This window comes from Rhinopithecus bieti, unplaced genomic scaffold (genome assembly GCF_001698545.2).
Source record: "Rhinopithecus bieti isolate Rb0 unplaced genomic scaffold, ASM169854v2 scaffold_13689, whole genome shotgun sequence".
Taxonomy (NCBI): domain Eukaryota; kingdom Metazoa; phylum Chordata; class Mammalia; order Primates; family Cercopithecidae; genus Rhinopithecus; species Rhinopithecus bieti.
The window spans coordinates 90,054-104,225 of record NW_016808044.1 but is presented as its reverse complement, the minus strand read 5'-3'; the positions used below and the strand labels follow the sequence as shown (position 1 = coordinate 104,225).

Sequence of the window (14,172 nt, the reverse complement as noted above, 5' to 3'; positions counted from 1 at the left end):
ATGCAACTGCCTCCCTTAGCTTTTTGACAAATATCTTAAATGGCACATGTCCAAAACCTAATTCATCTATCACATTCAAGCCTTTTACTCCAGTACCCCTATTTCAGGGATGAATTGTGTCAAAATATGTGTGCAAAAATTGTGTGCAAAATTGTGTGCAAAAATAAAACTGATCAGGGCCGGACATGGTGGTTCATGCCTGTAATCTCAGTACTTTGGGAGGCCAAGATGGGTGGATCACCTGAGGTCAGGAGTTCGAGACCAGCCTGGCCAACATGGTGAAACACTGTCTCTACTAAAAATACAAAATTACCCTGGTGTGGTGGTGGGCACTTATAATCCCAGCTACTTGGAAGGCTGAGGCAGGAGAATTGCTTGAATCCCAGAGGTAGAGGTTGCAGTGAGCCAAGACTGTGCCATTGCACTCCAGCCTGGGCAACAAGAACAAACCTCTATCTCAAAAAATAAAAAACAAAATAAATAAAACACATGAGGACTAAAACTTGGATCTGCTAGGTACTGGTACACCTGAACAGATAGCTCAAAAATTGTTATTGACAAGAAGCAGGCCAGTGAACACAATGACCCAAAATAAGTTAGTGGCAATGAAGATGAGAGAAGTCTGGTAGAATTATCCCAGGTTATATTTTCTGGTAAAATTGTCCCAGGTTATATTTTTAAACAGCTTTATTGAGATATAATTCACATGCCATGCAGTTTACCCATTTAAAGCATACAATTAAGTGATTTTTAGTATGTTCCCAGATATGTGTGACCATCACTATAGTCAATTTGAAATTAGTTTCATCGCATCGTGAAAAAACTCTGTGCCCATTAGCCATACAGTACCTTCCCACCCCCAACACAAGTTCTTTGTCCCACCCCTCCACTCCCTAAATAACCACTAAACTAATTTCTATCTCAAGAGATGTCTCTATTCTCGACATTTCATACAAATGAATATGTTATAGGAGGCAGAAAGAAATTATTTAGGTACACAAGGTAAAGTGAGTCCCTGGTAGAAATCTTTCCTTTTAACAAAACGCAGCTCAAAAATAGCCCCCTTTCTCACCTCAGGCAGTTCAAAGAAATCACTTCTAACAACAAGCAGGCGAAAGTTCAGGCTGTAAATCACAGATCAGCAGCTTGGGCACAGAAAGAAGGGGAAAGTCTCCTGGGTAATCACCAAACTTCACACTTAAACAATGGGCCCCAGTAAAACAGCGAACTTTAATAAGCACATTCCTTTCCCTTTAGGCACGCTAAGATAGGGAAGCTAAAAGCAGACTTGTTGGGGGGAGAGAATGCCTGCAGCTGCAAGAAGATGTCTGGGAACAGACACAGAAACTCTCCCTCCCAGATAAGCATAACAAAGTTACACAGACTGAGATTCTGCCTATGTGTGCAGGGAATGGAATGAGAACTGACAAAAAAACTCTGCGCCACACAGATAGCGCACCTGGCCTCAATCAAATCGTCTGGTCCTAGGAGGAGAAGACATCCCCTCCTCACGAGCCCCCTCCTCACTAGCCCATTTATAAAAACCCTGACAACTTGGCAACCCACTTGGGACCCCTCTCTGTTCTTCCCTTTTGTCTATTAAACTCCTGCTCCAAACTCCCTCTGTGTGTGTGTGTGTGTGTGTGTGTGTGTGTGTGTGTCCACGACCTCGATCTCCTTGGCCATGAGACCAAGAAACTTTGTACTTGCCCCAGACAACGAGGCTGCTTCAAATACACATGTAAATATTTGGTGCTTGTGACTGGCTTTATTCATTAGCATAATGGTTTCAAGGAACAATCATGTTGTACCAGTGTCAGTGCTTCATTCCTTTTTAGGGCTGAATAATATTCCATTGTTTGGATATACCACATTTTTTTTATCCATTTTTCAGTTGAGGGATATTTGGAATAGGAAACTCTGGACCTCTGTGGTGAGGTTCCTCCACCCCTGTCCCAGGAGCATCTTGGTTTGTGATGAAGACTCTGTAGGTCCTAATTGGACTCCAGGTGGGCTAATGGATCCCTAACCCATGTGTAATGCTCTGCGATGTGTAGAAGTGCCCCCATCTCAGCAAGAGGCAGAGGGGAGGGGAGACCGAGGCAAGAAAATCTTACCCAGAAATGCCCAACTTCAGGGATGATAGAGCAGCAAGTTTGGGTTTTCCCAAAGGACAGAGAAATCTTCTAGATCAGTTTATACAGGGCCAAGGAAGCATATGTACCTGATGGTACGACTGAGGAAAGAGAAACCCTCTCATATTGTTTTATATTGTTTTATACTCAGTACCTATTTTAAGAAAAAACAATGAAGTAAAACCAAAGACAGGCAGCCCGGCGCCAGCCCCGGAACCAAGCCAGGGTCTGCCTGGCCTGAGCCCAGTAGTTAAAAATGAACTCATGGCTTAGAAACAGATGTTCCTGACATTGTATAGAAGAACATTGTGAAACTCCCTGCCATGTTCTGTTTCTCTCTGACTACCAGTGCATGAAATCCCTGTCACGTATCCCCTAGATTGCTTAATCAATCACAACCCTTTCATATGAAATTTTTAGTGTTGTGAGCCCTTAAAAGGGACAGAAATTGTGCACTCGGGGAGCTCGGATTTTTAAGGCAGTAGCTTGCCCATGCTTCCAGCGGACTAAAGCCCTTCCTTCTACAACTGAGTGTCTGAGAGGTTTTGTCTGCAGCTCGTCCTGCTACACTATGACCTCAAACTCAGCTTGAGCAATTTCCTTAGAAGGGGTACTAGTGACTATCTGGGGGCTGTGAGAGTGAATACCTAGCAATTCTTCCACTCAGTATCCTAAAGCCTGGAACAGACAGGGCAGGGGAATCATGAACTATCAGAGAGGTGTGGCTGTTGGTGTCCTCTCTTGACATGGCAGCAGTCAGCATGACCGTGGGCATCTGAAGAATCTGAAAGTTTTCAGTTTAGGATGTAACAAGTGTCAGGCCTCTGAGTCCAAGCCTGCATGTGTACATCCAGATGGCCTAAGGCAACTGAAGAACCACAAAATAAGTGAAAATGGTCAGTTCCTGCCTTAACTGATGACATTCCACCACTGTGATTTGTTCTTGCCCCATCCTAACTGATCAATTGACCTTGTGAAATTCTTTCCTTGGACAATGAATATCAGAAGCTTCCCACCCAGCACCTTGTAACCCCCGCCCCTGCCTACCCGAGAAAAACCCCCTTTGACTGTAATTTTCCACTACCTACCCAAATCCTATAAGAACTGCCCCACCCCTATCTCCCTTTGCTGACCCCTTTTTCGGACTCAGCCTGCCTGCACCTACGTGATTAAAAAAGCTTTATTGCTCACACAAAGCCTGTTTGGTAGCCTCTTTACACGGATACACGTGACAACAGGTTTCTGGGTGAAAAAGAGGCAAAGTGTTTTTTTCCTAAAGATTCATGGCAGGTAGAATAATAGATACACACTTGCATACTTTCTGTCATAGAATTTATTTTGTTTGTGCAATTGAAAGCTTTAAGCCATAATGAAAGGAGAAAAAAGGCGATTTTTGTTTTCATTGTTGAATCAAACCAGTTAATGGTAAATTTCTTGGTAATATCCCTTCTCTATCTTATGGCCTTTGATATTGTCATGTAGTTACTGTTGTAAAAGAAATACAGAAAAATAGAAATGTTAAATTTTCATTGTTAATAAAAGTTGTCTACTTTTATAATGCAACTACAGGTATAGCAATTAATTAGTCAAATAAGACACTGCTTGCTATACTGTTGTATTGATAATTTGTGCCTGATACTCAGGACATTCATAAAGCAAAGTTCCTTATTCATGAATAATGTGTGACAGTCACATTAAAAGTAAATGTTGTAAATTCGTAGTCACATACATTTCATTAACATGGTCTCTAAATTTACATCGATAAATGGAAATCACCAACAAGAAAACAGAAGGGGAAAGAGCAATGTAAACCTGTGAAAAAACAGAAAAAAGTTCCTATTCATTTCTCTATTATATTATGTATCTGCAGAGGGACAGAATTTTCAAAAACGCTCAGTGCATTTCCAACAGGTTTCCACATGTACACATTCAAAACCACACTCATCATTCACTCCCCTCCACTTCCTCGCCCCAACCTAAGACAGTTCTTTCCCTACTATACAGTATGTCCTTGGTAAAAGGTTTCACTATCCATTCTGTCAGAAAGTAGAGGTCTTTGTAGTTCTCTCTTTAATTCTAATTCAAATACATCCATTCAGTAACCAATTCACCAGATTCTGCCTCTGTCATATTCCTGAAAATAGTTTTGTGCTTTTTCTCCTCTCTAATCCTGCCCTTATCACACCTTTCCTGTGCATTCAGTAATCTCTTAGCTGCTTCACCAGTCTGCAGTTCTGACAGAATCCATTCTCCCTACTTTATCCCAATGAAATAGGTAAAATGCAAAACATGTCATGCCAGATCTCTCTCTTACAACCTCAAAAATACTTTATGCTCTTGCTCATATAGAAAAACATTTAAAGTCCTTATTGTAGCATACCAGTTACTTGTCTTGGCTCATGTTACCTATTTTTTTTTTTAATATCTCAGTATTCATAGATTTGCAAATGACTTTTAAAAAGCACAAAGTGCCCAAATTCTAGAAACAGGCCTAGTTTTACATTTTAGCCTTGCTGTTTTCCTGCTTTGCATCAATAGTCATATTATTTAAGCACTTTTTCTTACATTCTGCACCCAAACTGTCAATGCATTCTGTTGCGTCACCTTCAAAATGTATCCGTAAGATTATCCTTACCATTCCTGACTTGAAGTACTATCTTTTCTCTCATATATTATTGCAGTATTTTCTTTACTTCTACTCTTGCGATCATACAGACAGTTTTCAGCAAGTCAGCCTTTTAAAGAGTAAGGCCATGTACCTGGAATCTGAACTGTTCAGTAATTCCTTCCTTTCACTCAAAGTAAAACAGTGATGGACTCCAAAGCTCCAAGACCCTTCATGGTGTTGCTTCTCTGACCTAACCACAACCACAGCCCTCTGACTAACTCTGCTCCAGGTGGACTCACATCTTTGGTATTCTTCAAACATTCCCAACTTATTTTGTATCATATCATTCATGTGCTTGGAAATATATTGCCTAGATATATGCATGAGTAATTCTGCCAATTCCATGCCTCTGTAGGATAGAGTTAATTTATAGCTAAAACGGAAAAGCTCAATCTTTATCTCCAGGAAAGCCTGGGTGTCTGGTTTTGACTTGTTGTTCAGAAAAAGGCATTGGGATTATTAATGGGCTGTTTAAAATCTACAATAAGGAACCTTGGAGCCCCTTGTTTTTCTGATCCCCCCATGCTTGCCTGCACGCTCTCTTGCTACACTGTACCCTTTGCATTTAAATAAAAGCTTTTTGTGAGTTCATCCTTTGAACTCAGGTAACTCCTTTCAATGATCAAAACTATTTCACCTCCTTCAGATCACTTGCTTACAAATCACTTGTGCTATATGACCTATTGAGAAAAAAAAATGTAAAATTGTTATCCAATTCCTTCCTCAACAGCAACTCTCCCACTCATCCTTGCTGCTATAATCTTTTGTATATGATTAATCATGTTTCAATTTACTATATCATCAACTTGTATGGCTATTATTTATGGGCTGAGAGCCTAACCCTCTCTCTCATATTATTGAGGCAAGACTTCAATGCAACCAGAAGCTACTGTTGGCAGAAGGAAGCTGTGCAAACAGGGAAAAAGGAAAGCAAGATGTTGCATTTACGACTTATGAGTTGGAAGAAATCAGGGAAATGGTAAGCTCTAGGAGAAAATAACTATGGTTGGTCGATGGTGGTGGTAGGGAGTTCAGGTGAAGACACGCAGCAGGATGGTGAGATTCTGATTGAAGGACATGAGAAGAAGGCAGTAGCCAAGTGCCAGAATCCTCGGGTAAGACATGGGCTTCTAATAAAGATTTAATGAGGATGTAGAGATTGGCCTAGGCATGAATAAAACTTCTACATTGAGGTTACAAGTTATAAAGGTTTTATTTGGTGGCAGATAAGGAAATAGAGACCCATGGATATAATTATTACTCAAACTCTGATATGAAGGAATGGGAGATAAACAATTGGATGAAATCTTGATCTTGCTCTATATTGAATTTTGAATTTTTCAATTTACTGCCAGTAATAGATCTAACATCAAACTTTATTATTTTTCAACCCATATGAATTTGAACAGTACATGTGTAGGCCTATTTCAAGCCATTTCATGGTAAATAATTAATTGTCTTTCCGCCTTGGAGAGTGTATTTAGCATTTTGCTTAGCATCAACTAGGTCCTCAATCCATGTGTATTCTATTCCTTATCCCTAACCACATTTCAGGCTATGTTTTAAGATTGTAAGTTTCTACTCTAGAGTTTGATTGCTTTAAGTTAAACCCCAACGGCAAAACTTACTAAAACTCTAACATATGAGGAATTACTTAAATTATTTACATCCATATTCTTATTTCTAAAATAAGGATAATAATACCCGTGTAGTGTTATTAAGGAAAAACTGTAAATATAGGGAAACAATCTGTGTAAATCAACTAGATTTACCAATTTCTAAACAAATTAGAATCTTAATGAAGGAGCAGGAAATATGATTATTCATAAATACTTTAAGAATGCATGTAAATAATTTGGAAGTCATTTCTTATTACAAAAATATTTTTAATAAATATCTGGCTGATATCAGTTACATTAAAATATTTCCAAATTAGCATAAAGCAGTAATAACATAAAATACTTTGGTCTTTGCTTAGCATATGATACTAAAATGTAGAAGCTGTGATGATAAAATATGGGAATAACAGCTTTCTCAAACTAAGGTACTGTTAAAAATTTTTAAATATGTATGTATTATGAATTATATCACTTACCTCTATGACTGGTTGCTGTCACTACTGCTGTTATTGTTGCTGCTACCACTGCTGACTTCTGATGTAGAACTGTATAAAAGAGATTAAGATTGGTTTTAGGGGTAGTAGCCGTTGTAATCTCAAGCAAAATCAAGAAGAGTAAAAAAACTACATTTGTGATAGCTAATTAATAGGTACCAATACCACACTTTGCTTTCCATATACCTCTCAGAGAGCATACATTTTTGTGTTTGGCCTTTATCTAATGTGGGTCTAACGTTTTTTAACTTCCACTTACACTTTTTGCTCAGTGCCAAAATCCCTTCATTTTATTCCATTTAAGACCAATGATGGCAGTTAAAATGAGGAAAGGTAGAAAATGTAGGAACTGATGAAAAGACCATTTTCTGAGGAACAGCATGTCGTTTCACAAACAAGGGTGTACTTTTTCCTGAAAATATGAGAGTGACTTTTACAAACGTGATATTTAAAGCATACTGCTGATCTGAATTTTAAAATTTGAAATTCAAATACAGTTATAGAATAAATACATAAATTTGAATTTAAAAGTGTTTTCTAATCTTCTATGAACTGTGCCCCAAAGTGCATTATATGTTTATGTCAACTCAGTACACTTACACATATCTTTGACAATATACAGCCACTGGCAATATGCAATATTATTGACAAATTTAGTCTTAAACTTTTAGCTATATTTAATCTTTATTTACATGATATATTCTAATCCATCATATTCTAATATATTCCCTTCTATGAATGGCTACATATAACACATTAACTTAATGTTATCTAATAAAGTGTTCTTCAGATTAAAAATGGAGCAAAAAAACTGTTTCAAAGTAATTTTATAAAAAATTATTGAGGGTGAATCATAAAAATTAATAAATGATAGTACTTAAATTGAAATAATAAATAAATAGACATGTGTTCATATGTTCATGAATTAGAATTAATATTGCTTAAATGTCCATACTACCCAAAGTAATCTACAGATTCAATGAAATTTTTATAAAAATATCAATGCTCTATTTCATATAAATAAAACTTTATAAAATTCATATGAAACCATAATATAAACATATATGGAAAAAGTAGAATGGTAGTTACCAGAGGCTAGGGGCATAGCAAAAATGAGATGTTCGTCAAAGGATGCAAAGTTTTAGTTAGATAGGAGGATTAAATAATAAGTATGCGATAGGATTGACATGCTAATTAACTTGATTCAGTCATTCCACATTGTATATATACATATCATAGCATATCATAACATGTCATGGCACATCATAACATCACTTCTTACCTCATAAGTATATACAATTATAAGTTGTCAGTTAAAATTACAAACATTTAAAAGTAAATTTTAAAGCAGAGCTATATAAGCAGTTTCAAAATAATTTTATGAAAAGTATTGACATGCTTGGGAACTAATTTTAAAGTGAGTTAATGGCAAAATTTCTATGGAAAATTTCCACATTATTTGTATAATGTAACATTATTCTACTTTTGACTGTATTAATTAGAAAATAGATATTTCTCTAATTAATATAAAATGAGTATCAAGAGAATTAGAGAGGAATATAAAATCTATGCAAAATATCTATAGAATTAAATGAAAGAAATAAACCAGACAAGTAAAATATCAATGTAATGAATTAAGCAATCAGTATTGCCATCAAAATATTATGATATTAAATGTAAATAGATTTAGTGACCATCAAAAAAGACAAGGAAACAGTAACTTTAAAACACATGTACAGGATGCACACACACATACAGGCAGACAGTATAATGATATCTTGATTTAAAGTGATTTGTCTAAAGAAAAGTGATTCAGAATGTTTTATATAAGAAATGAATTGCAATGCAAAACTGTTGAAATTAAGCAAATATGCAGCAACCTTAAAGTATAGTAGAGCTCAACGCTTTTAAGGTTCTTCACTATCTCATGTATGAGAAAAGGTTATTTCTGTGCTATTTTGGCTATTGGAAATAATGCTGCTATGAAAATGGATGCGAAAATATCTATCTGTGTCTCTGCTTTCAATACTTTTGGGTTTACATGTATATGCAAATTGCTGGCTACTATGGTAATTCTGTGTTTCTTTTTTTGAGGAACCACTAGAGTATTTTCCACAAAGCCTGGATCACTTTACATACCATCAGTTATGTGCAAGACTTTCAATTTTTCCACACTCCTGTCAACACAATTTTTTAAAAAATTTTTTATACTAGCCATTTTAGTAGGTTAAAATTGTTATCTCCTTATAGTTTTGACCTGCGTTTTTCTAAAGGTTAGTGATGGTAAATATATTTTCATGTACTCATTAGCCATCTATATATCTTCTTCATGTACTCGTTAGTCATCTATGTATCTTCTTTCATGCACTCATTAGTCATCTATATATCTTCTTTCACGTACTTGTTAGACATCTATATATCTTCTTTCATGTACTCGTTAGTCATCTATATATCTTCTTTCATGTACTCGTTAGCCATCTATATATCTTCCTTCATGTACTCATTAGTCATCTATATATCTTCTTTGAAGAAATGTCTGTATTCAAGTCATTGGCCCATTTTTAACAGGGTTTTATTGTTCTGAGCTGTAGGAATTTTTTACATATTCTGGATATTTATCAGATATATAATTTTCAAATATTTTCTCCCATTTCACACATTTCTTTTTTACTCTGTTGAATGTGTTCTTTAATGCACAATTCTTAATTATTAAACTCCAATTTATCTATTTTTCTTTTGCTTTCTATGGTTTTGGTGTCATATACAAGAAATTATTTTCAAATCCAATGTCATGAAGATTTCCCCCTGTATTTTCTTCTGATATTTTATAGTTTTAAAACTCACATTTAGATCTTGAATCCATTGTGAGTTTGTGTGTGTGTGTGTGTGTGTGTAGAATACAAGTATGGGTACAACGTCATCCTTTTGCATGCGATTATCCAGTTTTCCCAACACAATTTTTTGAAAAGATTGCCCTTTCTCTATTGAATGGTTTTGTCAGTGTTGTTGAAAATTATTACAACATATATGAAAGGATTTATTCCTGGGACCCTTTTTTATTTCTTTGTAAATCTTTCATTTTCTTAATTTGTTTACCAAAGTAATGTATCAGTTTTCAAGAAGGTACAGAAGAGTCTTGAAGACAAATTGTCTTTTTATTTTAGCTATTATTGAACACAAGTGAGAACTCAGATTTTTTTGTACTGCCCATAATGATTTTTAAAAATCAGTACAAGAAGACATTACACAATATGAATCAGACAAATCCAAAGAAACATAAAGCTGGACTCTAATCTGTAATGATAATTATCTTAGTCTGTTTAGGCTACTATTACAAATTATCACGGACTTGGGGGCCTCTAAGCAACAGAATTGTACTTCTCACAGTTCTGGAGCTAGGAAGTCCAAGATAAAGGTGCTGGTGACATTGTGTGGTCAGGGCCTGCTACCTCATTCATAAATAGCCATCTTCTTGCTATAACCTCACTTGTGGAAAGGGTGAAGAATTTCACTGGGATCTCTTTTACAAGTACACTAATCTCACCTCATTCATATTGAAACAGTAAAAATGTAGACTATAAAGTTGATTTTCTGTGTTTAAATTTCAATGTAAGATTTTATAAAGCTGGTTTTTGCTGCTTTTATTCCTACTTCTCTAAATAATCTGTGATACGATTTTTAAAGTACACAAAGTAAGGATTTAATGGATCCCAGGTTAAAGATAACTTCTGAGGGTTATTTTCAGATTAAGTAGACTTCAAGACAAATATAAAGAAATACATTACAGAGGTAATAAAAGAAGCTGTTCCACACAAAGACGTTAAAATCCAATGAATGCAGCAATTAATGAAGATTCAAGATGGAATGAAAAATACAGTGAAATAAAAAATACGGAAATAAATCCATAATCATGCTTGGAGCTTTTAAAAACTTCTGTCTCAGTATTTGATAGAAGTAGAAAAGAATTAGTTAGATCAATTATTCAGAAAGTACAAACTACTCAACTCAGCTAATATGAAATTGATACAATGAATGGCTATATATTTATTAAGAAAATAAATATGTGTTCTTAAAATGCAAAGAGAGCATTTTAAAATGTTCTCATGACTAAAATGATAAATATGTGAGATGTTGTACATGGTAAATATATGCAATTTTGTCTTTCAATTTAAAACAATTTTTTAAAATTCAAAACTCCCTGAAAAGAAATTTACCAGCACAAAAGAATTACCTGGAAAATGTACTTTTAGAAACAATGATATCAATTTTAAGTAGTATCGAATATAGAAGTAAATACTTCCCATGTGATTTTGTGAAGCTAGTATTACCGATACCTAAACAAGATACAGTACAATGAAGAAATAATGACAGATATAAACCTATATATCTACAAATATCCTCAACAAAGTATTAACAAGTCAAATTTAGTAATGTGCAATAAATAATAGATAAAATAAATAAAAGCAATAATAAATAACAAATTATCTTTATAAAAAGACTAATAATAATAAAATAATAGATTATAGGCAAGAATAATTTATTTTAGATATTCAAGACTAGGTCAGTATCCAAAATTCATGTGGATATCCAAATCCATTATGTCAACAGACAAAAAGGCAAAATCATATGATCCTAGCCATTGAAACTGAATACATTCATAAAACTCAGTGCTATGTATATGAAAACTATCTCAGAAACTAGGTATGGAGAGAAACTTCCTCAAACTCATAAGGTTATCTCCAAACAAAACAAAGCAAAATCCCTACAGCTCGCATCAGACTTGATAGTGAAAGACTGAATTATTCCCCTCCTAAAATCAGTAGTAAAGGTAGAATGTTTACTCACTTTAATTCATTTCTAGCCAATATAATAAGAAATAAAAGGGATTTATATTGAAAAGCTCTGTTTTAAAATAGCATGATAGTCTACACAGAAATCTGAAGGCACTTACAAAAAAATCTCAGAACTAAAAATGAATATATTATGTTGCAGAATCCAAGATCAACACCCCAAAATGAATTGCATATCTGTATACTTACAGTGAACAAGTCAAAATTTAACCCCCCCAAAAAACTCACATAATTTATAATTGCTCTAAAGAAAACTAAGTACTCAATAATGAAACAACAAAACATGTATAGTATCTTGTGAAAATTACAATATTTTGATGAAAGCAATCTAAGAAGACCTATATAAATGGAGTGATATGGTTTGGCTCTGTGTCCTCAACCAAATCTCATCTCTAATTGTAATTCCCATGTGTGGAGGGATGGACTTGGTAGGAGGTGATGGGATCATGGGGGTGGTTTCCCTCATGCTGTTCTCTTGGTGGAGTTCTCATGAGATCTGGTTGCTTGATGAGTGTGTGGCTGTTTCCCTTTATCTCAATCTCTCTCTCTCTCTCTCTCTCTCTCTCTCTCTCTCTCTCTCTCTCTCTCTCCTGCTATCTTGAGAAGAAGGTGCCTGCTTCCCCTTCGTATCCACCATGATTGTAAGTTTCCTGAGACCTCCCAAGCCATGTGAAACTGTGAGTCAATTAATTCTCTTTTGTTGGTAAATTACCCAGTCTCAGGTAGTATCTTTATAGCAGTGTGATAACAGACTAATACAGGGGGATGCGTGTGTCCATAGATTGGAAGATTCAATAATAGAAGAGAGGCAAATTCTTCCAAAAATGATCTATAAGTTTAATACAATTTGTATCAAAATCACAGCAAGATATTTTATAAACATAGATGAGCTTATTCTGCTAATTCTAAAATTCATATGAAAAGGAGAAATTCTAAAATAGGCACAATGACTCTGAAGAAAAAGAATTATTTTACAATGTTAAAAATTATGACATAGCTATAATAAGCAGTGTGGTACTGGTGTACTGGTGGAGACAATGACACAAAGATCAAAAGATGAGAAGAGAGGATTAAGAAACACACCAACAGAAATCTGTCCAATGTTTGTGACAAAGGTGAGAGAAGAAATTCAATGGATGAGTAATAGCTTTTTCAAAAAATGCTGCTGGAAAACTGGGACATCCATAAATAAAAAAATTACTGTTGTCTTAATATCTCCCATCTTTTATAAAAATAACTCAAAATATATAATGAACCTAAATGTAAAATAAATAACTTTATCTTTTAGAAATATCATTGCAAAAAATCTTTAGGACTTAGGACAGGCAGAGAGTTCAATATATTTGACACCAAAATCATGATCTTAAAACGGAAAAAAAATGCCCTATCAAAATAAAACTTAAAAAATAACTAATCTGAAAAAATAAATTACAGAGTTGAAGAAAATATGTGTGAAGCAACATATTCTCAAAAAACTACTTGCATCTAGAAAATGTAAAATTTCTCAAAATGCAACATTAAAAAAACACAATCCAATTTTTAAAATGGACAAAATATATGAACAGACTTTTCACTGAAGAGAATATACAGATACCAAAGAAACACAGTAAACATGTTTAACATCATTACATATTGAGGAAGCACAATTAAAATCACAATAGAGATTAATATACTCCTATTAGAATGTCTTAAAAAATAATGATGCTATCTAATATTAGTGAGAATGCCAAAAAATTGGGTCATTCATATATTATTGGTGGGAATGTCAAATGACACAACCATTCTAGAAAATGGTTTGGTAGGTCCTTTGAAGTTTAAATAAATAGAAATGTTCTTGGGACCACAGTTAATAATTAAGGTGAGGAAAGGTTTCTTCAAATGTTGACTTTTGGATGAAAATTAAGAGTACAGAAAAGTTTGGTTGACAGTATGATCTAGAGCTGCACTATCCAATATACTAGCCACTAGCCACAAATGGTTATATAAATTTAAATTAAAGTAAAGTACAGTTGAAATTTCAGTTCCTTGGTTGTACCATCCACATCAGGCGCTTAATAGCCACATAGGACAGTAGAGATGTAGACAATTTCTTTGAGAGCAGAAAGCTCTATTGGAACATAGATCTAGAGACTAACCTAAAATCTATAACCTATCATCAGTACTTCCTCCTGGTGATGAACAGTCTTGCCTACAAGTTGGAGAATATCCAACATCGCATTGACAATTATTCAGAGTATTGCAAACCTAAAGCCAAAAGCAAATAAAATAAGAGCATTATATATACACAACATGAACATTTAATGAATTATTTGTGACATTTAATGTAAATTATAATTTTATTTATTAAATTATAATATATAATTAATTACATACAATATAAATTCTCATTTATAAGTATTCTATAAT

General features: G+C 34.5%; 1 protein-coding gene across 5 annotated transcripts in view; it reads right to left on the bottom strand.

Annotated features, from left to right (window-relative positions):
- Positions 1 to 3,511: 3,511 nt before the first annotated feature.
- Positions 3,512 to 14,172, bottom strand: part of LOC108537667 (putative disintegrin and metalloproteinase domain-containing protein 5) — a 25,441-nt gene continuing 14,780 nt past the window's right edge. For 2 of the 5 annotated variants that reach the window (XR_001887889.1, XR_001887890.1), the window contains 3 exons: positions 7,176 to 7,328; positions 6,899 to 6,967; positions 3,512 to 3,620 (listed from right to left, as the gene is read on the bottom strand). Coding sequence is in view for 1 of the 5 variants with exons in the window: in XM_017885310.1 (XP_017740799.1) it covers positions 13,995 to 14,010 (16 nt within the window). In the remaining 4 variants the exon portion in view is untranslated. Of the gene's footprint in view, positions 3,621 to 6,898; positions 6,968 to 7,175; positions 7,329 to 13,901; positions 14,011 to 14,172 lie in introns of those variants that run through there. The other 3 variants (XR_001887892.1, XR_001887891.1, XM_017885310.1) reach the window with 3 other exon arrangements.